Here is a 26,567-nt window from a genome sequence, read left to right as displayed (position 1 = left end):
TTTGAACAGATTAGTTTCGCCCTGTTGTATAGTGTGTCTTAATAACTCCATATTGTTGTGAGGAGGAGAGGAATTGTTGGTGAATGTATCTGCCTATATGGGTGGGTTTTCTATAAACCGAGAAAACCAAGGTTCCATCAGGCTGGCGGGTGATTAGTGTGTCTAGAAAAGGGAGGCTGTTGTTTTCCTCTTTCTCTAGGGTGAACTTGATTCTGGGGTGTTGGTTGATGGTGCCCCTAGCAGGCTAGGGGACACCATCAGGACTTTTAGGAAAAACGATAGCTTCCTGCTTCATCCTCATTTACTGTATGTAGTGCCTGCGTGCACGTATCTTTATTATAAGTTCCTTTGAAAATGCCAATGTGATGTTGCCAAAATATTGGAAATATATATTAAAGTTTAATTTAGTTATATTCTATTGTATGTTGGCAGCGGCCATGATTCCTGAGAGCTATAGGGTATTCCCACCTTATGTGACTGCTAATTCATAAGTAGTATAGAAATAAAAGACACGACACAACTTCACAACATGCCCTCCCTAGCTAAAGCAATCTACTTTTCTTTAGTGTGCCAGTGAGTCTCCAAGGTTTGATTTTTGTTTTCAAACTATTTCCTTTTTTCTTGAATAATATTGATACATTCAAGTATATGGCTTACCTATGAAAGCTGCTTGACTGATTTTTTTAAAGAAATTTGTACATATTTTTTTCTATTCAACAATAATCATTTTTACCTTGCTAAAAACTAAATGGCATTCATCTTCCTATTTCTAATCTCTCGTATTCTCTTTTATCCTGAATCAGTGTGAAGATATCATCAAAAATAACAGCCAATACGACATTTCTTATTTCTTATTTATTAAGGGCTGGTCATCACTAATATTGGAATATTAGTGATGACCAGCCCTTATCCTTAACAGAAATCCAATAGCTGTTTGCCAATATTAGAAGCTTTGATCTTTTTCTTCCATTTTTTTTCAACATTTATATATGTTTGATCATTTCCTGCTCTGCTGGTTACATCTCCAACAAGGAGCAGCTTTTCCTTTTTCTTTGTGTCAGTTGCCTTCTCTGATGACTCAAAAATTCCTCTGCTTCTTCACAGAATCATCTGTGAAAGAAAATGTGCACAAAAATGCTCATTGTCCAATTCCCTAATTTGTTCACATCACTTTAAATTATACTGCCCTCCATTTAGGAAGATTAGCTTGTGTTTATTGTTGAATACTACTATCTTTCCTGATCACTATTGCTGAAATATTTACCCTCATGGTTATTATTTAAAAGAATCTGATATGCTTTTGTCTTCTTTGTTTTCATACCAAGTATTGTGTTTCTTCTGCATTCCTTCTGCCAGCTCCACTTCCTTTCTATTGATACCTCTTATGCTGATAGCTTCTATCGTGAATTCTGCTCAGTGTTGCTTTTCAATTTGTTCAGTGGCTGACTTGTGACTGTTCACACTCTGGTTCACTGACAGAAACAGTATTTGTTTTGCTTAGGGCATCCCAACCAGCCAGTCTGATATTTCATCATGTTATACCATCATTTTCTTTTGATTTAAGCCAATATAGAATACAATGTGGTTTGCTAAATCACAAGCCAGCCCATCCTTGTTCATTTAGTATTCATGTGGATACCTACTAATAGGGTGCATTACAAGAAGATGAGGACATTAGATTGGACATAGGTGAGATGTCCAGGCCAGTATTCTAAAAATGCTATGCAAAGTCTCTAGCTTTGACTCTAAGCAACCCTAAAATTACTCTATAACTCTTAAATTAAATTTTATTTCCCTTTTTTTTATAAATTGGTACAATATGAGCCTTACTTTCTACTCCAGTTATCTGAGATTCAATCCTCTGACCAGGTCTTCTGGATTATGCCATATAGTTACTGTTAAAACTTTTATACAACCATATTTCATGGTCAAATATTATCCACTCCAGCTGTTTTTTCACATTACAGATTTCTGGTGACTTTTTCTTTTGAAGTTTCTGTACACATATCTGACTACATTCCTTCCCAAATTTTTCCACAACTTTTTTTTATTATTATTATTATTATCTGAGACCTCCAGGGAGTCAAAGACTCATCGAAGGAGGCTATAAATCACCGAAATCAGCTGTCATACCTTCCCTTAAATTCATTCACACTAGATGCACTCACTGCCCTTAAAGGCAAACTATTCCACTCACTCACTGCTCTGTGAAAGAAAAACCTAGCTCTTACTCCTTTCTTGACTGCCTACAAACTTAAATTCGATGGATTCCCCCCCCCCCGTGTTTCTCTCCCCACCTTCCATATAATGAAAAATTTCAGAGCTATCCTATAATACCCATTCAAAAGTTTATAGCCCTCTATCATATCACCCCTCTTTTCTCCTGTTAACTGAGGGTCTGTAATCCATATACTTGCAGCCTCAGTTTCTTGTAGCACAATCCTGCTAATATAATATAATATGCTGCAGGAAATTATATTACATTTCCAGCAGCATATCATATTATATTAGCAGGGTTATATAATATAATACTGCTGGAAATGTAATCAAAGTGCATAACTTTACACTTACTAACATTAAACTGACATCCATTTTCGCTTTCCCATATATTTTCCAGCTTATTCAAATCATTTTGTAAGTGCTGAATATCTCTGATTACCCTACCTTTGCATCATCAGCAGATAATTGCACATCTGATGTTAGATCCTGCCTGATATCATTAATGTACAGATTGAAAACTAATAGCCCAAGGACTGAACCTTGAGGTACACCATTGGTCACCTTAAATCTGGCAGATTCACACCCATTGTATACAACTTTTTGATATCTGTCAGTCAACCATTCCCTGATCCACGTCAAGAGTTCATATTCCAATCCCATATTCTCCAGTTTATGCAACAGCCTTTCTTGTGGTATCCTATCAAATGCCTTAGAAAAATCCAACATTATCATCTCATTCCATTAGAATGAGATCTAAAAACTCAAGAAAATATCATATTTTCTTGATTTTGGTGTAATTGTTCTTGTTGATACCAACAACTTTTTTTCACACCCATCACACATGTTCCAATAGATGATACACTAGTTCTCCTTTCCAAAATTTACTCCTCATGACATTTGCAAACTCTTTAGGGACTATTTTAAGTGGATGTCAAAGCTGTATAACTGAGAGGAGACCTCCACATAGCCTTTAAAGGAATGCGGAGAACCGACCAGGGCTTCTGACCTAATGTCCAATCCTCAACTTCTCGTGGTGCACCCTGTTGGGTATCTACTTTGATACTGAACGAACGAGGATGGGCTGGAAATTTGGGATTTAGCCGACCAAATTGTATTCTTATTGGTTAAACCAAAATAAAAAATGATGGTACAACATGACAAAATTTCATGCCGGCTGGGGCGTCGCCCGGTTAAACAAGGCCCCCGTTGTTTTCGCCAGGGAACCAGGGCGAACAGCGAAAAATCAGCTACTGGAACAAATCTGAAAACAAACCCCAACTCAACATCACCAGAGTTAAAGATCGGTACTATCAATGTAAGAAGCCTGAATGGCAAATAAATGGAGCTAGCTGAGGAATTAGATAAGTACCAGATCGACATAATAGGGGTGACTGAAACAAAAAAGACAAAAACTGGTGAGATCTTTCTGAGCAATAAATACAAAATGTTATATTCAGGCAATGACAATCAAGGAAAAGAAGGAGTAGCCATAGTATTCAACACAAAATACGAGGCTAATCTTCTTGAATGGCAGTCTGTCTCAAGTAGAGTAATGTGGGCAAATATGAGAATGGGGAACTGGACAATGAGACTTATTTGTGCCTATGGTCCCACAGAAGGTTCTAATAAGGTAGAAGTGGAGGAATTTTTTGACGCTTTAGAAAAAGCAACTGACACAATGAAAAAGGAAAAGTTGGTCCTTGTTGGGGATCTAAACAGCAGAGTAGGAAATGATTGTGAGACATACAAAAATATTTTGGGAAAATTTGGAGAAAAGAGCAAAGCTAATAATAATGGCAAATATCTGTTGGATTTCTGCTCAGGACATGGACTGGTTATTACTAACACCATGTTCCAACATAAAAATGTGCACAAATTCACATGGAGAGAAGAGGCTAGGAATAAGAAAAGTCTCATTGACTATGTTATTGTTGATAGTGATGTTTTCTCCCTGGTGCAGGACACCAGAGTGTACAGAGGATTTGAAATTGGAAGTGATCACTATTTAGTCTTGAGCAGGATAAAATTGAATTTCATATTGAAAAGAATAACATGTAAGAAAGTTTTAAAGCGAATAAAAGTTGAGCAGCTCTCAGATGTGAACTGTAGACTAAAATACAGAAAGATTATTGAAAAGAAAATGAAAGAGTTTGAGAACAGGAATCAAACCTTGGAGATTCAGTGGCAAACTCTGAAGAAAACATTGATTGATTCTGCCAGAGAGGCATGTGGTGAGGTTGTGTGCAAGGATAAAAAAATCAGAACTTCCTGGTGGACACAGGAAGTTAAAGAGGCAGTGAAGGAAAAGAAGAAAGCTTATCAAAAGTTCCTGGCAAATAAGTCAGCTTTTACTCTTACAGAATACAGAGACAAATGTAAGAAAGCTAAACAGTGTGTAAAACTAACTAAACAAAAGTCATGGGAGGACTTTGCCAAGAATATAGAAAATAAATATCAAGAAGGTGGCAAAATATTCTGGAGGTTGTTGAAGAAGCTTAGGAATAGAGGAAAGAGTGCTGTAAAAGGATTTAGAGATGATAAAGGTGACATGAAAACGGGAGAAAAAGATATCGTTGAAGTATGGAGTAATTACTTTGAAAAACTGCTAAATGAAACAAGCAGTGATGACAGCACACTGACCAGGCATGCAGTCAGGAATATATATCCATACTTGAAGTAGAAAAAGCCATCAAAGGCTTGAAATGTGGAAAGGCAGCAGGAGTAGATGATATTCGACCAGAAATGCTGAAGTATGGTGGTATAAAAGTCTTACAATGGCTGCACTGCATAGTTCAGAAAGCCTGGACAGAGGGACGAATTCACGATGATTGGAGTAGAGCTCTCATAGTACCCATATATAAAAAGGGAAATAAAACTGAATGTGAGAATTACAGAGGTATTTCCCTACTGAGTGTTCCTGGCAAGATCTATGCAAGTATACTTGAGAAACAGTTGAGAAGAATTGTGGAAGAAAAGCTTGGTGAAGAACAAGCTGGATTCAGGCCAAATAGAGGCTGTCAGGATCAGATCTTCACTTTACGACAAATAGTCGAGAAAGCATGGGAATATAACAAAGATCTGTATTTAAGTTTTGTCGATTTGGAAAAGGCATATGACAAGGTACCAAGAGAGAAGCTATTCAATACGCTGCAGTTATATGGTGTCAATGGGGCATTATATCAAGCAATACTTAGTCTTTATTTGATTTGTAAGTCAGCAGTTAGAATTGAAGGAAGTACAGGAAGATGGTTTAATGTTAAATTTGGTGTGAGACAAGGATGTACATTATCCCCTCTGTTATTCATTATCTATATGGATCACATTATGAAGGAAAGTGGTATTAAACCTGATATCAAAATTGGAGATGTTAATGTCAGCTCTTTGCTTGATGTTGATGATGTTATACTTCTAAATAAATCTGCTACAAGTCTGAAAGATTCAGACTACATTGAATAACTGTTGTAATAGATATGGTATGAAGGTCAGCAATAAAAAGACAAAGACAATGAAAATAGGCAGAATCATTGAAAATGTCAACTGTGTTGTGAATGGAGAACCTGTGGAACAAGTAAAACATTTCAGCTACTTAGGCACGATTTTTAGTGAAGATGGTAAATTAAATATAGAAATAGACAACAGAATCAGCAAAGCTGGTATGGTGGGAGTCAATTGAATAAATTCATATGGAATAAGAGAGAAATTAGTCGGAACACTAAATTAGCTGTATACAAGACAGTGTTCAAACCAGTTTTAACTTATGGATCTGAGAGCTGGGTCAGAAGTAAAACACTTGACCAAAGACTAGAGACTGCAGATATGAGACTCCTGAGAAAGATTAGAGGCTTGAAACAGATGGCATCAATGGCAATATCATATTAAAAATGAGGATATTAGGAAAGAACTTGACATTGGCAGCATCCAGGAATGTGTTAGCAGAGCTAATCTCAGGTGGTATGGTCACTTAAATAGAATGGGAGAGGAAAGATTAGCAAAATAAGTGTTCTCTGCCAGGTTGGCAGGAAAACGACCGAGAGGAAGACCAAGATATAGGTGGATTGATACGGTACAAAGTGCTTTAGATGATAGAAATATAATATCTGATAATGTTGGAGTTTTGACAAGTAACAGACTGATTTGGAGGAAAATTGTAGATAGGAAGTTAGTAATGATGTAATTTTTTCATGTAGTACTGTCATATCCTGTACACCCCCCCTTGAGGGTACATGGCAGGAATTTGATGATGATGATGATTTTAACTAGAACCCAGCTCTTTAGACAAACTGAAAGCATAACAATGGGCTCCACCACCACCACCCTCACCCCATTGCTAATATGTATATGGAATCATTTGAATCTTTGGCACTCAATTCTATCTCTCTTCCCCCACCCACTCCCAAGAGCCCAAAATATGCCTGAGGTATATAGGTGATGTCTTTGCCATTTGTCCACATGCTCTTTCTAATTTTCTACATTTTTTCAACAATATCCATCCCTGAATTAGTTTTGCTGTAGAGGAAAAAAAGAGGGGGGGGGGGGCTTCTTGGATACTTTAGTTACAAAGCAAGCAGATGTTCCCTCACATGTACAGTATATCATAAGTCTACACACACACAGGCTGATATCTACAAGCCACTTAACATCACCATCCAAACCCAGATACTTGGAATTTTCAAAACTTTAGCCTCCAGGATAGAGCAAATTTTATCCTCGGGACAAGCACTACATCTGGAATAACAAGCTCTATTTGTATCATTTCAACAATGAATTTAGCAGAAAAACCTTTGCCAAACTCCTTAAAAAGAACAACCAACCCCCACTCCAAAAAACAGACTATATTATATAAACACCACATCTTTATTCTACATCAAAAGTACAAAAAATGAATTGGCCTCTTTCCTAATCATAACCTCTAAACAAAATTTCCACTTTCCTGAGACAAATCAAAGATACCAGGATCCTCTCACTTTCCCTGTATCAACAGCATCCCCTGCCAGTAGGGAACCCAGTATTTTGGACAGGCAGGATGGTCTACTTTAGTCAGGAAAAGAAAAAATACATTACATACAGACAACCAAAAAAGTGGACAAGCACAATATGCCTTAGAGCAGCGTGTCTCAAACTTCAGATATCTGTGTACCCCTTCTTAAATTTTTATTATTACCAAGTACCCATCCCCCTTATCAAAATAATAATAATAATAATAAATAAATAATAAATAAAAAAATAAAAAAGTATATCTCATTGTAAATATCTGTTTTATTTGAATTTAGATATACACGTAAACAAAAACTATATGATTTATTTTTAATAGAACAAAATTTATAAAGATACATTTTTATTTAATTTAAATAATTTATCATCAGTGAGAGGAGCGAAATTGCTTGTGGTGAAATAAAATTTCAGCAAAATTTGGCTCATCATCATCATCAAATTCCTGCAATATATCCTCAAGGGGTGTACAGGATATGATAGTACTACATGAAAAATTTACATCATTACTAACTTCCTATCTACAATTTTCCTCCAAATCAGTCTGTTATTTGTCAAGACTCCAACATTATCAGATCTTATGTTTCTATCGTCTAACGCACTTTGTACCATATCAATCCACCTATATCTTGGTCTTCCTCTCGGTCGTTTTCCTGCCAACCTGGCAGAGAACACTTGTTTTGCTAATCTTTCCTCTCCCATTCTATTTAAGTGACCATACCATCTGAGATTAGCTCTAATAACGCATTCCTGGATGCTGACAATGTCAAGTTCTTTCCTAATATCCTCATTTTTAATATGATATTGCCATTGATGCCATCTGTTCACACCGCTAATCTTTCTCAGGACTCTCATATCTGCAGTCTCTAGTCTTTGATCAAGTGTTTTACTTCTGACCCAGCTCTCAGATCCATAAGTTAAAACTGGTTTGAACACTATCTTGTATACAGTTAATTTAGTGTTCCGACTAATTTCTCTCTTATTCAATATGAATTTATTCAATTGACTCCCACCATACCAGCTTTGCTGATTCTGTTGTCTATTTCTATATTTAATTTACCATCTTCACTAAAAATCGTGCCTAAGTAGCTGAAATGTTTTACTTGTTCTACAGGTTCCCCATTCACAACACAGTTGACATTTTCAATGATTCTGCCTATTTTCATTGTCTTTGTCTTTTTATTGCTGACCTTCATACCATATCTATTACAACAGTTATTCAATGTAGTCTGAATCTTGCAGACTTGTAGCAGATTTATTTAGAAGTATAACATTGTCTGCATAAAGCAAAGAGCTGACATTAACATCTCCAATTTTGATATCATGTTTAATACCACTTTCCTTCATAATGTGATCCATATAGATAATGAATAACAGAAGAGATAATGTACGTCCTTGTCTCACACCAGATTTAACATTAAACCGTCCTCCTGTACTTCCTTCAATTCTAACTGCTGCCTTACAACTCAAATAAAGACTAAGTATTGCTTGATATAATGCCAAATTGACACCATGTAGCGTATTGAATAGCTTCTCTCTTGGCACCTTGTCATATACCTTTTCCAAATCGACAAAACTTAAATACAGATCTTTGTTATATTCCCATGATTTCTCCACTATTTGTCGTAAAGTGAAGATCTGATCCTGACAGCCTCTATTTGACCTGAATCCAGCCTGTTCTTCACCAAGCTTTTCTTCCACAATTCTTCTCAACCGTTTCTCAAGTAAAATACAAAATGATCGTACAACATGACAAAATTTGGCTCTATAGTTCTTAATTTTAATGTCAGATGTGGTTCGACATCTATAATGCGGTACCTCTTCTTCTTCATCTTAATATCTACAAGGGCCAAAAATCCAACTTCGCACAGATATGAACTTGGAAATGGAAAAATGAACCTGAGAGTTTTATCTGTTAATTCAGGAAATTCATTCTGTATTTGTACCCAAAATGATGATAACATATTCTTGTTGTATTTATTTTTAGGATACCATCAGAAACTAAAAGTTGTTCTTTTTCTATTGGCAACTGACCCTTTGCCATAGATTTGTTAATACTGAAAGGCTATCTTATCCACTCAATATTAATGCCCAATTCAGGAAAATACTTTTCTAGATTCATTTGTAAGCTTTGTAAATACTGCATGGCAGTAATTTTCACATCATCATCAATTTGTTCATTTGAGCCTGCGAGCAATTCATGAAGAGATGCGAGCAATTCAAATTCTCCATTACTAACTCGCTTTTGCCATAACTTCATCTTTGCCAATGTGGCATTCACTTTATCTTGGACATGAAATATAGAAATTTCCTTGCGTTGTAAGGACAAATTAAGATTATTTAATGTGTAACTATATCTGCCAAGTATGCTAATTGAATGAGCCATTTCCAATTATGTAAATGTTTTTTGAATTCAAAATTTTCATCAAGAAAAACTTGCAGTTCATTGCCAAGTTCAAATAAATGAGAAAGGACTTTTCCACAAGAAAGCCAACGAACATCAGTATGATTACTTCCCATTTCCTCACGAAGTTGAAAGAAAAGTCTGCCATTTAGAGGATGGCCTTTGATATGATTTATGATTTTTACAGCATCATGCAGAACTTTTTTTTTAGCTCTGTAGACATCATATGTGCAGCCAGAACCTCCCTGTGTATGCAGCAGTGTGTCAACTTTGCATCTGGTGCAACAGCTTGAATCCATGAAACAAGTCCTTTTTTAGATCCGACTGTGCTTATTCCAACACAACTTTTCTAATTAAGCTTGTTTCATCATCATCATCATCATCATCAAATTCCTGCCATGTACCCTCAAGGGGTGTACAGGATATGATAGTACTATATGAAAAATTTACATCATTACTAACTTCCTATCTACAATTTTCCTCCAAATCAGTCTGTTACTTGTCAAGACTCCAACATTATCAGATCTTATATTTCTATCGTCTAAGGCACTTTGTACCGTATCAATCCACCTATATCTTGGTCTTCCTCTGGGTCGTTTTCCTGCCAACCTGGCAGAGAACACTTGTTTTGCTAATCTTTCCTCTCCCATTCTATTTAAGTGACCATACCATCTGAGATTAGCTCTGCTAACGCATTCCTGGATGCTGACAATGTCAAGTTCTTTCCTAATATCCTCATTTTTAATATGATATTGCCATTGATGCCATCTGTTCACGCCTCTAATCTTTCTCAGGACTCTCATATCTGCGGTCTCTAGTCTTTGGTCAAGTGTTTTACTTCTGACCCAGCTCTCATATCCATAAGTTAAAATTGGTTTGAACACAGTCTTGTATACAGCTAATTTAGTGTTCCGACTAATTTCTTTCTTATTCCATATGAATTTATTCAATTGACTTCCCACGATACCAGCTTTGCTGATTCTGTTGTCTATTTCTATATTTAGTTTACCATCTTCAGTAAAAATTGTGCCTAAGTAGCTGAAATGTTTTACTTGTTCCACAGGTTCTCCATTCACAACACAGTTGACATTTTCAATGATTCTGCCTATTTTCATTGTCTTTGTCTTTTTATTGCTGACCTTCATACCATATCTATTACAACAGCTATTCAATTTAGTCAGAGAATCTTGCAGACTTGTAGCGGATTTATTTAGAAGTATAACATCATCCGCATAAAGCAAAGAGCTGACATTAACATCTCCAATTTTGATATCAGGTTTAATACCACATTCCTTCATAATGTGATCCATATAGATAATGAATAACAGAGGGGATAATGTACATCCTTGTCTCACACCAGATTTAACATTAAACCATCTTCCTGTACTTCCTTCAATTCTAACTGCTGACTCACAACTCAAATAAAGACTAAGTATTGCTTGATATAATGCCCCATTGACACCATATAACTGCAGCGTATTGAATAGATTCTCTCTTGGCACCTTGTCATATGCCTTTTCCAAATCGACAAAACTTAAATACAGATCTTTGTTATATTCCCATGCTTTCTCGACTATTTGTCGTAAAGTGAAGATCTGATCCTGACAGCCTCTATTTGGCCTGAATCCAGCTTGTTCTTCACCAAGCTTTTCTTCCACAATTCTTCTCAACCGTTTCTCAAGTATACTCGCATAGATCTTGCTAGGAACACTCAGTAGGGAAATACCTCTGTAATTCTCACATTCAGTTTTATTTCCCTTTTTATATATGGGTACTATGAGAGCTCTACTCCAATCATCGGGAATTCGTCCCTCTGTCCAGGCTTTCTGAACTATGCAGTGCAACCACTGTAAGACTCTTATACCACCATACTTCAGCATTTCTGGTCGAATATCATCTACTCCTGCTGCCTTTCCACATTTCAAGCCTTTGATGGCTTTTTCTACTTCAAGTATAGATATGTATTCCTGACTGCATGCCTGGTCAGTGTTTTTTATCACTGTGCTGTCATCACTGCTTGTTTCATTTAGCAGTTTTTCAAAGTAATTACTCCATACTTCAAGGATATCTTTTTCTCCTGTTTTCATTTCACCTTTATCATCTCTAATTCCTTTCACAGCACTCTTTCCTCCATTCCTAAGCTTCTTCAACAACCTCCAGAATATTTTGCCACCTTCTTGATATTTATTTTCTATATTCTTGCCAAAGTCCTCCCATGACTTTTGTTTAGCTAGTTTTACACACTGTTTAGCTTTCTTACATTTGTCTCTGTATTCTGTAAGAGTAAAAGCTGACTTATTTGCCAGGAACTTTTGATATGCTTTCTTCTTTTCCTTCACTGCCTCTTTAACTTCCTGTGTCCACCAGGGAGTTCTGATTTTTTTATCTTTGCACACAACCTCACCACATGCCTCTCTGGCAGAATCAATCAATGTTTCCTTCAGAGTTTGCCACTGAATCTCCAAGGTTTGATTCCTGTTCTCAAACTCTTTCATTTTCTTTTCAATAATATTTCTGTATTTTAGTCTACAGTTTACATCTGAGAGCTGCTCAACTTTTATTCGCTTTAAAACTTTCTTACATGTTATTCTTTTCAATATGAAATTCAATTTTATCCTGCTCAAGACTAAATAGTGATCACTTCCAATTTCAAATCCTCTGTACACTCTGGTGTCCTGCACCAGGGAGAAAACATCACTATCAACAATAACATAGTCAATGAGACTTTTCTTATTCCTAGCCTCTTCTCTCCATGTGAATTTGTGCACATTTTTATGTTGGAACATGGTGTTAGTAATAACCAGTCCATGTCCTGAGCAGAAATCCAACAGATATTTGCCATTATTATTAGCTTTGCTCTTTTCTCCAAATTTTCCCAAAATATTTTTGTATGTCTCACAATCATTTCCTACTCTACTATTTAGATCCCCAACAAGGACCAACTTTTCCTTTTTCATTGTGTCAGTTGCTTTTTCTAAAGCCTCAAAAAATTCCTCCACTTCTACCTTAGTAGAACCTTCTGTGGGACCATAGGCACAAATAAGTCTCATTGTCCAGTTCCCCATTCTCATATTTGCCCACATTACTCTACTTGAGACTGACTGCCATTCAAGAAGATTAGCCTCGTATTTTGTGTTGAATACTATGGCTACTCCTTCTTTTCCTTGATTGTTATTGCCTGAATATAACATTTTGTATTTATTGCTCAGAAAGATCTCACCAGTTTTGGTCTTTTTTGTTTCAGTCACCCCTATTATGTCGATCTGGTACTTATCTAATTCCTCAGCTAGCTCCATTTCTTTGCCATTCAGGCTTCTTACGTTGATAGTACCGATCTTTAACTCTGGTGATGTTGAGTTGGGGTTTGTTTTCAGATTTGTTCCAGTAGCTGACTTTTCGCTGTTCGCCCTGGTTCCCTGGCGAAAACAACGGGGGCCTTGTTTAACCGGGCGACGCCCCAGCCGGCATGAAATTTTGTCATGTTGTACCATCATTTTTTATTTTGGTTTAACCAATAAGAATACAATTTGGTCGGCTAAATCCCAAATTGCCAGCCCATCCTCGTTCGTTCAGTATCAAAGTAGATACCCAACAGGGTGCACCACGAGAAGGTGAGGATTGGACATTAGGTCAGAAGCCCTGGTCGGTTCTCCGCATTCCTTTAAAGGCTATGTGGAGGTCTCCTCTCAGTTATACAGCTTTGACCCTTAAGCACCCCTTAAGCTTGTTTTGATGCATAAATTTATTTATATTATTGAATATTTTTTCTCCTGTTGTATGTTCTGGCAAGGGTTGGTAAAATAAAAGGTCATCATGAAGTTTTTGATTTTTTTCATACCTAACGAACACTAGATTTGCAAAATTTGTAATGTTGGTGGATTCATCGACCTACAACGTATAATAACAACTCTTACGTATATCGGATAGCAATTTGTTTTATAATTTCAATGAACTGTTTTATAATTTTTATAATTTCAGTGATTCTTCAATGAACAGTACTATTTGAAAGGCAAATCTGATCAAAAGACCTTTTTGCATTATCTCTGATCATAATTTCTGCTATTATTTTTGTTGCAGGCTTGACCAAAGTTTCACAAAGTGTTTTCACTGCACCACTTTTTGCTATTAATAGCAACACATGATATGAAGCTTCTAAAGCCTTCATATTTTCACCTCCTGATACGATCAACATCATTTTTTGAGATTCTTTTAAATTTTTTAGTTTATTTTGAAAACAATTCTACAGATCTGTCCTTCAAATGTCGATTCAAAATGGCGCCTTAAATTAGATGGTTTCATGCTTTCATTTTTTAAAGTTTCACCACAAATGACACATAATGGAATAGGTTCCTCTTTATTTCCCATCCATGAAAATCCACATTTCAAGCAATTCATATTGTACTTACAAAGTTTTTTCATCTTCTTCCTAGTTGGTTCTTTAGAGTGTCAGATGACACACCCTTATTAATTTCCTTTGATCCAGATACGATGTCAATGTTTTCTTGTTGCTTACAGTTACTTGTATCTGCTATATTGCTCACTTTAGTGTGTTTTATAAATCCAGTCTTTAACCAATGATCCATACTTAAGAATTTGGAAGCATCAAAAATCATAATATTTATTATAGGTATTATAACTTCCATACATTATTAAAGCAATTATATCACTGTAAAAGTAGTACAAAGCTATTAATCGTTATTTTAACTAACAACAAATTTATAATATGATCAAATAATGAAGCACTGATTAATATCTGCTTAATTTTCTTAATTACATCTACTAATGATTCATATAATTACATTTTTATCAGTCGCTATCCTATGCTCTTTGCATTGTTGCAGGCTCAATGTACGTTCCTATATGAAGCTGAACGAAGATTCACGAATGATCGCCTGCAAATTTGCAAACTATTCAAATGAAGCAGTTATCACAATTTGAGTAGGAGACTTCATACATAATATATAATTTATTGAGAAATATATATGTTTAAAATAATTCTTTTTTTCTTAATAATGATTCCATGCATTAATGATGCATAGCCAAAAAAAATGCCACATATCCCCTAAGACCTTTCACATACCCCCAGGGGTACACATACCACACTTTGAGAAACAATGCCTTAGAGGAAGACCACTTTATCAGATGGAAGAAAGCCAGACTACTTCATAAATTCCAGTTTAAATTGGAGAGACTGTTCCTGGAAGCAGCATACATTCTATAGAAACCTTGTTCACTGCAACCAAACTGATGGCATGCTTTGAATTTGGTGCACAGCCCCCATCTGCCCGTAAGCATTGATAATAGAAATTGCCACGAAGAGTGCCAATGTCACCCTCCATGCATGTGATCCTTGTACATGAGGTCATTTCATTCCCTGACTTTATTGACTGTGTATTGTTAAAGTGACTCTAATAACACTATCTTGAGCTAGTAAAACATTAGCTGTAAATAATTAATTTCAGTTAGTAAATTATTCATTTGGATTCCTGTGTCTATGTAGTTTTTTTGTTTCAGAAACTTTGACATGAACCAGAAAAATGTTAATCTGAATTAAAACACAGAGGAATAATATCAACATGCATATCTACATGCATAAATATATACTGTACATATACATAGAATTGGATGGAAGGATATGATGTGTTTCATGAGGATAGAAGGGGTAAAAAGGGAGGGGGGGGGTGCTACTGATGATAGAGAAAGAGTTATGTCCATGCAAGAGGGAAATAGTGCCAGTGATTTTGAGGCAGTATGGTGTGAGATAGAGATGAATGGAATCAAATACTGATTGGATGTTGTTATAGACCAGGACATGTATAATCAAATTAGCCAAGCAAATAAGAAAAGAGTGATCATAATGGGCAATTTTAATTATGGCAATATAGATTGGAATGATGGATAGCAACTGGAAGTAAAGAAAATGAGTTTCTTGAGTTTTTGAGGGATAACTACCTCAGACAGTATGTAACAGAGGGCATGCAAGGATTGAGGGTCTTGGATTTGGTCATCTCATCAGAGGATGTAATTATAAATGAGGTGTCAAATCATCCACCAATTGGTGAGAGTCTTTATTAGGCAGTCGTTGCCAGCAGTGTGAGGACCTCGATAAGAAAATGGTATATGTGGAACTACAAGGGAGGGGGTGATTATGAACAGCTCAAGAGACAGCCTGCAGGTGTAGCATGGAATGAGGAATTAGCTGGAAAAGAGATTAATGCAGTTTGGAGGATTTTCAAAAACTATCTAGTAGATGCAATGTCTAAATGCATTCCAAGGGTGAGAAACATTAAATAAGGTAGGTGTGAAATGGATGAATAAAGAGATTAAGCATGTGATACAGAGAAAAAGGACATTATGGAGGCAGCATAAGAGAAGTAGAAATAACCAATTCCATGAGGACCACAAAGACCAGGCAAAGCAGTGACTTGGTAGGTGAACAGTGGTTAGCTAATGAAGCCAAAAAGAATCCTAATGAGTTCTTTCGATATGTAGCCAGCAAATGAATGATTATGGAAGGATGACATTGATTTTAGAAAATGGTATAAAGACAGTTGTTGCAGAAGGCATGATGGAGATACTTAATAAGCAATTCATAAAGGTCTTTCAATCTTGTGAATGTGACTTCGTGAAGAGATCGAGAGCAGTTGATGATGGGGAAGAGAGACTGACTGTAAGTGAACAAGAGGTGTATGGGGGAGTTGAGCAAACTAGATGTAAATAGGGCTGTGAGACTTGATAATATATCACCATGTATTCTGAAGGAATGTACCAGGGAGTTGACACTGGCCTTGACATATGAGTCTTGCACTGGGTCAAGTTCCTAAGAAGTGGAAGGAGGACAAGATTGTGCCACTTCATAAAGGAGGTGATCGAACTCAAGCATCAAACTATAGGCCTATCTGAATGGAGAAGTTTGTGAGAACTAGGATTCAGAATTGGGTTGACAACAGTGGTATTATCTTTCATGGACAGCATGGATTTACTAAAGGGAGGTCATGTTTTAGTAATCTACTTACTTATTACAATAAGGTGACTGCTTCCATGGACAGAGGAGAAGGATACACAGTAATATACTTAATGTATATCCTAGTATACGTTGTAATTTCCTTAAGCTATTTAGTAAAATGCATAACCAACGTCTAAGCCTTTCCACGAGAAGTAATATACTTAGATTTTGCAAAGGCTTTTGATAGATTACTGCATGGTAAGTTGATTGTCAAACGGGAGTGGATGGGTTGGATATTAGATTAGCGCATTGGATTGGAGAGTGGCTATCGGATAGGTATCAACAAGTTGTGTATGGGGGAGCAATATCCAGGAAAAGGAAAGTTACTAGTGGTGTGCCTCAGGGGTCTGTTTTAGGGCCATTGCGGTTTAACTTGTATATTAATGATATTGGTGAAGATTTGGATGGAGATATTCAGTTATTTGCAGATGATGCAAAGTTGGGACAAACCATGAAGAGTAGAGAAGATGTTGTGGCCTTACAAGAAGACTTGAATAAATTGAGTGATCGGGCATGGGAATGGGGGATACGAGCTCAATGTTGCAAAATGTATGGTTTTAAAATTTTGAACACAAAAATGGGATTCAGAATTTATGCTTGGTGAGGATATATTGTTAGAGGTGGAGGAAATAAGAGATCTGGGGGGTGATAGTGAATAAGGATCTGAAATCTAGGGGACACATAGCCAAAATTGTGAAGACAACACAAAGACTTCTGGGAATGATGCAGAGGACACTGACTTGTAGAAGTAGGGAGATTCTTGTTCCATTGTATAAATCTTTGATTAGGCCACACATGGACTATTGTGCCCAGATTTGGTCACCTGGTTTTCAGAATAATGAAGAGATGTTGGAAAGGGTCCAAAGGCGATTGACTATAGTTTCTGACCTCTGGAATGTCAAGTATGAGGAAAGATTGAGAAGATGCAACTTGCAGAGTCTGGTGGATAGGAGGAAGAGGGGAGATATGATAGAAACCTACAAGTTATTAAGGGGTTGTTATATGATCAATGCTGGAAAGGTTCTACGGGAAATAGTGGAAGAACCAGAGGTCATCCCTGGAAACTGTATAAAGAGGGTGTGAGTAGGGGAGTGAGAGGCAGGTTTTTTTCGTGCAGAGTTGTGAATGATTGGAATGCCTCGCCTGAGAATGTGGTGTCTGCAGAGAATTTGAGTGTGTTTAAAGCACGGTATGATGAGCTATGTGTTTTTTAATAGGACCACCTAGATGGGTCTTTGACTCTTTGGGGGTCTTGTATAATAATAATAATAATAATTTAAGAAATAAGAAAGACATACGACAGTGAAAAATTGACCATTTCATTAACTGAAAACTAGTTAACTATTTCATTGTGAGAATCTCAAACCACCATCAATGAAAGAACTAAGAGAACACTGAGAAAATTCAATCTGATTGCAATAGCATGCTTAACAGTCACTATCTTTTAAGTGCAAGCATATGTAAGATTAAAACTACAACACTTAGGATTATGAAATTGAAGACATCTTAAAAAACCTTATTTGTTTCATTTACAAATTACGATGTCTTATGCCAGATACCCCCTATATCCCAAAGAATCCCATGATTAGTGTTCAAGTCCATGATGAGTCTGACATATGAGGTTTTGTTAGCCCAAAAACAGGCAAATTGTCCAGAACATGTGTAACTAACAGACAAAAATATGTTTGTGATTACCTCTGATAATGAGTCCTGAGCATGGTGAAACCATCAAATAATAATAACAATAATAATATCATATAATACAGTCCAAAGACATTATTACAGGGAAAAAGAATATCCACTGAATAATGTCATTGAACATTAATTATTACAGACAGAAAAAAATATGGTCTGCTTTTATTAACTCCTTCCTTTATTTTAACTTCATGCTAAAAATCTGCTGTTAATGATCCAAGCAACAAGGTCAGATCCCTTATCTGCACAACTTAAGATTAAATATTCAAAAACACATCCAACTATATAAAAGCAGAGAGAAGTTTAAAAACTAGGTGTTCCATTAATATGCTTATTTACCTGCTTGCCCTTCCTTCTATGCCACCTTCCGTAGCTAGCTCAAGAAGAGCTTGGTGAAATGATTGCAGTGCATGGGTTGGGGGTGTAAATCTAAACTGTTCTGTTTTCTCCATATATTCATACTGATCAAACAAGTCTAAACTCAAACTTGTGCTATTTTCTGTGAAAAATTATACAAAATAAAGCAGAAAAAATTAGGTTTTGCACAAAAGCATTTTTAAAAAAGATAGTAATTAAACTTTCTAAATATCATTTGAATTTCTTACTTATGAAAATCAGCCACTATTGCATCATTTTATTAAAGATTATTAATATATGATCAAGGAAACACCTTGTCCACCTCCTTTCCCTTTTTTTTTTTTTTAAAAAAAACAACTAAACATTAGATTTCTTCTAAATAAGTTTTAGAAACTCAGCAAAAAATAATGCAATTGTGTTTCACATATTTAATACTTTTTTAATTTAAAATTTCTTTCAGAACATTTTGTGTTAGAACTCCTTTAGTCATCTACCAAAGCTTAGTGGAGTAGAAATTCATAGTTCTCTCCTTCAATTATTATTATTATTACGTGACACCTCCAAGGAGTCCAAAGACTAATTGAGGGAAGACACCTACTCTACAACTCCCAGTCTTCATCAACTACAGCTACTATCGTCATCTACACCAATGCATTCTACTGCCTAACACCACTAGTATTTTCACAGACAATCACAAACATCCATGCCCATGGTGGAATTCGAACCCGCAGTCTTTTGGCTGGAGAGCGGATATGCTAACCACTTGGCCAACCAGGCCGGCATCAGCTTCTGTGGAGGACTTTTCTGGTTTTGTTCTGTTAAATTTTGTGAATGGTACAGTGAACAAGACATGATTTGTCAGACTTATTTTCAAATGTAATCTTGATGCTTTTTCTAAGTGATTCAGGTAGAATTTGAGTTTCCTAAATTCAAAATTTCCCAGTGGGAGAGAACCACCCTTGCTAGTGAAGGCATAAAGTGACTAAGTTCCATGTTTATTCTCTAGAGTAGAATTTCCAAATTATCTAATCTTTAACCCATGCAAAGTGACTAATACTAACATTAGACTGATATTTGTTGAAAGTTTTTCCACTTGGTTATACTATAAATTAAAGATGCCAAGAAATTATATTCTTGGTTTAATCCTTTATTCAAGTTTAAACAAACAATCTTTGTGTGTGTGAAGTAACTTCAAGACCAGAGACTACTTGAAATAATAGAGACTAATGACTTCACATCAATTGTTTTAGTATCCCATAATGCAAAGCAAGCCCTTTCAGATGTGTACAATGCTACGCATTATGGGGAAGGGCCACTATCCAGACCAGTTTTGATCTTTATTGAGGTATGCTTAAGTGCAGAAATACCTCTTCAAAAACTCTGAATGAGTGACCATAAAGGATCACTACTAAACTCATTACTCTTGACATGACAGGAAACTTAAGTGGTTTCACCCAGTCACAGGCAAAAACCTACCATTGAGTTGAATCACTATACTCCCCAAGAAGTACGCAATCCCAACAACAAGGATTAATAAATGTTATCAGTGGGAGCTAGACCTGGAAGAGATACCAAGGTTGAAGTAATGCAGAAATCATATATTTCTCATATACAAGTAGTTAATAGGTGTCACATCTTATCATAAAATACTCTTGATCAGAGATAGATGTTGAAAGTTTTTTCAGTTGCAAAGCACACACCCACCCTTATGTGTATAATGCTATTCATCAGTCTCTATATACAAGTAGCCCAGTCATGAAGTTATTTCAAGCACAAATATTGTTTGCTTACATTTGGATAAAGGATTAAACCAAGAATATAATTTCTTGGAATCCTTACTTTACAGTATAAGCAAGTGAAAAAAACTTTCAACATCTATCTCTAATCCAGAGTATTTTAATAATAATAATAATTGACACTGACTACTTGTACTTTGCTAATGATGCAAAGTTGGGTAGAGCAATAATTAATACAGATGACGTCAAAATTTTGCAGGATGATTTGGATAGATTGGTAGTCTGGGCAAAGGAAAATGGATGTCTGTTTAATGCTGCAAAGTGTAAGGTTATGCATTTTGGGCTGAAAAGATTACCAGCTGTATACCACATTGGTGGAACTGTACTCCAGTAAACTGACGAAGCCAGAGACTTGGGGGTGTTAGTGGATAGGAAATTCAAGTTTAGTGGGGGGGTCACATAGCAAAAGTGGCAAAAGCAGCTCATCAGATCACTTGGTTACTGAAAAATACTTTGATAAGCAGAGCCAAGCAGGTTATTGTTTCTCTTTATCGAGCCTTGATAAGACCCCCATTTTGACTATTGCATGCAGATCTGGGTGCCAGGGTTTCTTGGTGATGAGGAGGAGGTGGAGAGGATCCAGAGGCGAGTGACCAAGATGATAGAAGGTCTGTGGAATGAACCTTATGAGAACAGGTTCAAGATTTGAGGGTTATAGAAACTGGTTGATAGGTGAAAAAGGGGTGATATGATTGAGACATACAAATTACTGAAGAATTTTTAAAGATTAATTCAGATGAAATTTTTCAGAACAGGTGTGTGTGTGTGTTGTTGGGAGAACTAGGGCCATCCATGGAAACTGAGTAAAAGTGCAGCTAGCAAGGGTGTTTAGAAATAGGTTTTCTGCTTGGTGAGTAGTGAATGAGCAGAATAGGTTGCCAGATTCTGTTGTGGGTGCCATGACTGTGAATGAGTTCAAAGCAAAGTATGATAAATACTCCACAAATGTTGAATAGTTCTAGATATAGTGTCTAGGGATTTCCTCCTTGGAGTTGACCGTAATAATAATAATATATGGGAAATATATGACTTTTGCATTACTACAAATTTGCTATTTCTTCTGAGTTTGGCAATGCATAGCATTATAAAGGGTGTGTACTTTGCATTCAGAAATACTAAGACAATTGATGAAGTTATTAGCCTCTATATACAAAGTAGTCCTGTCGTGAAGTTACTTCACATGCAAACATTGTTTCCTTATACTTGGATAATGGATTAAACTAAGAACATGATTTCTTGGTTTTTTAATTTATGGAACTGTGGACTGACAATCTTTAATGAGTGAGGTTTACATATAAAAAAAAAAAAAACAAGCAAACACCATCCTTCCTAAGAGAGGCAATCTGAGCAAAGTAGCATATATGGCCTTTGTCACTTAGGAAAACGGATCCAACTTACCTTTAGGAGAATGTGAGGTGACTGATAAGTTTACAGAAATCTAGCTATCTTCTCTGAGGCATTTTCAATTTAAGAAACAGAGATCTCAAGATATCTTTTGGGGGAGGCAGAGAAAAAATACAGTAAGTGCCTGTTTCTTATTTTATCCATGAGATAACTATCAAAACCATCTGACAGAAATGCAGATTTGATGCATTTATTTACTCTTGTAAAAGCAATGTATTGTATCTATAGAACAAAAGATGTGAACACACAATGAATTAAAGTTCTGATGGTGTCCAACTATTGTCCAAGACAATGAAAAGACTTTTCTTCAACATACACTGCTTGGAAAGAGTCAATGGACACTAGAGTGTGAGAAACAAAAAGACACGGCACCCACCTTAATAAGTAGGATCTCCTTTTAGTGAGATGACTGCAGAAATCCTACGAGGCATACTTTCCACAAGCATACAACAATGATCAATGGGAATTTTGAACCATTCTTCCTGTAAGCATGTAATTGAGGTCCTGGACTTGTGGGGCAGATGTCCCTTGGCCTCACCCAATGCTCCATTTCATCCCAAAGATGTTCAGTAGGTTTGAATCAAGGCTCTATGGAGGCTAATCAAGTGTGGTGATATTCATGTCCACAAATCATGCAGTTACAGCAGCAGGGTGATCAAAATTAAAATATCCCTGTTTAAGGCCTTATAGAGTGCCACCATACAATGATCCAAATGCTGTGAATCTTTACAGGAATACATTGTGCATCATGCAGAAGCGATATTGGAATTTGAATATTGTGCAACTCGACAGGTGTCAGGAAGGGTTAAAACAGAGGTTTATGAACAGAGGATTTTTCCCCTTCATTCTGGTTGTTAATACTATCCACAATGATGGCACTAGCCTTGTCCCAATGTGCTTTGCTCATAAAACTGTACTACCTAAACAATTACAATGCTGTTGCTGCACTCTGAAAATTTCATAGCCTAAACAAATGTCAACGAAGTCCACTATCTCCATGTGCTCTGCGACAAATGATGAGTCATTTTGAAGAAATGGGATTGTTGGGAGTTAGACTTGGCAGAGGATGCAAACCAATCACAGTTCACAAGTGAATTAAGTTGCTACTGCTGCAGTGCATGTGCTTCATTAAGACACATAGATGTGCCTTACACAACTGTCTGAAAAATTTTACAGAAGATTCTGCATTTCTACCCTTAAGATAATCCTGACACAGGAGTTGTACCTGCAGGACTTTGAAAGTCAACTGACATTTGCTCTAACATTCCTTGCTCAAGTATTTTGGATGTTGCGTGGCAATGGATGATCCAATTTTTACTTTGAGACAAAAAGTTGAGAACTGGAATATAACATGAATCTCTAAGTTTTGTAGACCTGAAAAAAAAACCATATTACAAGGTGACAATTGAATATCTGTTCTGAAAGAACACTAATATGGGTGAACAGAACAGAATAAAGAGCAATGATTAGCCTATATTTAAGTTTTATGTCAGCATCAATGAAAGTATAGAAAGGTAGTATCATGTAAAATCAGATGTAAGACAAGGGTACCTTCTCTTTCTCTACTCTTATTCATCATCTCATTATGCAAGAATGCCATCAAACCTGATATCTGAATTAAAGATAATAAACTTAGCTCTGCTTTATGCAGATGATGTACTCCTATATAAATCTAGTGAAAGTCTCCATGATTCATTAACTAAATTAAATAACAGCTCTCAAAAATTTTGGCATTAAAATTAGTAATAAAAAGTACCAAAATTATGAAAATAGGAACAGAAAAAATGCAACTGCATTCTCAATGGAGAACCTATAGCACTAGTAAAATATTTCAGTTATTTAGGCTGACATTTTTCAGAATTTTCAGTGAAGAGAGGAAACTAAATTCAGAAATTGACAACAAAATAAGCAAAACTGGTATAGTGAAGAACTAGTTGAATATGGAGTAAGAATGAAATTAACCAAAATGCTAAACTGGCAGTATACAAAAAAGTGTTCCAGACAGTTTTACTTATGGATCTGAGAGATAGGTTAGAAATAAAACAGTTTACTATAGATATTAGAGTTTTCAGAAAAATCATTGGCATGAACAAATGGCATCAGTGATAGAATCATATTAAAAATCAAGGTATTAGAAAAGAACTTGATGTTATTAGCATTCAAGAATGTATGATGGCTAATCTTGAGGTGGTTTGGTTACTTGGATACAATGGGAGAGGAAACCCAGAGAAAAACGGGAGAGTTATCAACAGCATTTGATGCCAAGAAAGCAGGAAAAGGAAGATCCACAGGAAGACCAAAAACTTGGTGGATTAATTCAGTCAAAACTGCCCTAGAACTTGTTAGCCTCAGTACTCAAGTGATAGACTACATAGGAGGAAAATTATTGAATGGAGATTATTACTAATTTATTATCATTATTACACACTCCATTAAGTCAACAAACTCATTGTGGGAGGTTCATTCAACTAACAACATATTTATCATACTGAATCTGAAAATCTTTAACACTCTCTGTATTAACAACATATTCCAATAATGCGTCTATTTGCTGATTCTCCATGTAAAATATCTACTCCTCATACCCTCCCCCACTCTTCACCACACTCTTACATAACTTCCTCTGGATTTTCTACTCTCACCTTCTACTCTTTTTTGTAATCCCTCTGGATTAATCCAATAAAATCTTCTCACTAACTCTGTAATCCACATTTCTTCAGTCTCCACAGCTATTCTAGAGTCCTGATATTGTCTTAATCACTTCTCTGAGCCCTCTCCTATGTTACCACATCACAGTGAAAACCAGGCAACCAAATCCAAGTACAACAGTCCAAGGACCAAAACTATGAAAATAGGAACAGAAAAAAGACCAGTTCTTTATACCATGGCACAACCATCTCTTTATCCCTACATGTTAGTGTACTTCTTATCATAACGGTGCTTTGATGTGCAGTCTTTGCTACAATTGCAATATGCCCTCTGAACTTTTCAACCATCACTCCCAAATCTCATCCACTTCCTACACTAGAATTCTTTTCTTCTATGCTTTTAGCATATTCTGATCCCTTACCTTCACAAAACTAAAAGGAGTAGTTTGCGGTTTCTTTGTTTTATTGTCCATAATGAAGGGTGAATTTATATAAGTTATCCATAAAATAATTCAATTGGAAAAAAAACAAATAAGTTTACAAAAACATCAAAAAATGATGAACATTCTCAACAGTGGTAGACCCTGTTACAATAAAAAAATACAATTATCCTTCAAAGACAAGTTGAAGATCGGATTACGTTAGTAATATTACATTGTGATAAGAATAACATAATCCGATGTTCAACTTGTCTTTGCAGGATAATTGTATTTTTCAAATAACACTATTAAAAAGTCTTTTCATCATGTATGTTCAAGTATATAATTACACTAAGCTAATTCATATACTAAGAAAACAAGCTTATGCCAATACAACACTACAATTGAGTAAGCATTTGCTTAATTTGAATAAAATTAATCTGAATGTAGATACAACAACAAAAAAAAAGGAATGCTGTCTAAATCTTGAACCTATTTTGCTTATTTACATTTACATATATATTAAATGAATTATGAATATTTTCACTTGACACTGACAGCACATATAAACATATTTTTCCAATGGAGCATATACAAGCAGATACCCAATATATGTAGACTTCTGAGAAAGTTATGAGATGTATATGGCATAAATATCAATGCCAGAGAAACTAAAATCAAGATACTTTATGTTACGCTATCAATAACTTTATGTTACACTATGTTACAGAGTCAGTAAAAGTGGATGCAATGTTTGGCACATGTGGTGGAGGCTTTGCAGGCAAAATTACTGGCATTAGCTCTAAGTAAGCCAAGTGAAGTGTTACAAACTGACCTAGTTGAGGCAATGTACAACCAGAGAACTTGTACTATCATGTCCCCTCTTGTATGATGATTCTAAACAAAGAAAGAAAAGGTTGGTTGTTAGCTATTGAGAAGAATGGACAGTAAGTGGATATAATACAAGAATTGCCCTACATAGTTCACCCCTTGCATTAACCAAATGAAGGTCTGGAACAAGTGTTAATAATTCAATAGCCAACATGAGAGAGAAAGACAGGGTAACAAAGAGCAAACAATACTGAAATATGGTGATGCAGTAACTGCTCTCCCCTTGCCATTCTCTCCTCAGCAACTATTAATTGAAAAGCTGTTTTTTTTTGTTTTTTTTTACTTACTTTACCTTTACACTGAAGTAACTGCTTTAGAGAAGCAATAACAAATGCAAATCCAGGAACTCCTTCAAGACATTTGTTAGCAGAACTTATCAGAAAATCAACACCTGCAGTTCTTAAATTTACTGGTACAGCACCAAAACTGCTCATTGCATCTACTATATATATGGCACCTATTCAAAAATAAAAATAAAATAAATAAATAATATATATATAGGCAACTTAAAAATTAATGTCTAATTGGCATCATATAATAAAAAAGAAAATTCTTAACATTTCAACTTATGTTTTTATTAAGACTACCCAATTAATTATACTTCCTTTAGTTTTCAACAAAGATAATTCGCTCTGACAGATGTTACTGTAACAGATGTTGAATTCCATACAGTTGTGCATACTGCACATAAAAATAAAGGGATATTTCTTAATTATGTAATTATGGTATGATGGAAAG

The 26,567-nt window shown here is 35.8% G+C and overlaps 1 protein-coding gene across 1 annotated transcript in view; it reads right to left on the bottom strand.

Moving 5' to 3' along the window:
• Positions 1–26,567, bottom strand: part of Agxt (Alanine-glyoxylate aminotransferase) — a 137,986-nt gene that overhangs the window by 18,818 nt on the left and 92,601 nt on the right. The window contains exons 5-6 of the mRNA XM_090399160.1: positions 26,122–26,286; positions 18,654–18,813 (exon numbers count right to left, since the gene is read on the bottom strand). Of these exons, the coding sequence (XP_090255286.1) occupies positions 18,654–18,813; positions 26,122–26,286 (325 nt within the window). The remainder of the gene's footprint in view (positions 1–18,653; positions 18,814–26,121; positions 26,287–26,567) is intronic.

The sequence above is a fragment of the Typopeltis vanoorti genome, chromosome 10 (genome assembly GCF_054136105.1).
Source record: "Typopeltis vanoorti isolate ZY-2024b chromosome 10, IOZ_Tvanoo_1.0, whole genome shotgun sequence".
Taxonomy (NCBI): domain Eukaryota; kingdom Metazoa; phylum Arthropoda; class Arachnida; order Uropygi; family Thelyphonidae; genus Typopeltis; species Typopeltis vanoorti.
The sequence above is the reverse complement of the archived record's forward strand: the minus strand, read 5'-3'. Positions and strand labels throughout refer to the sequence as shown.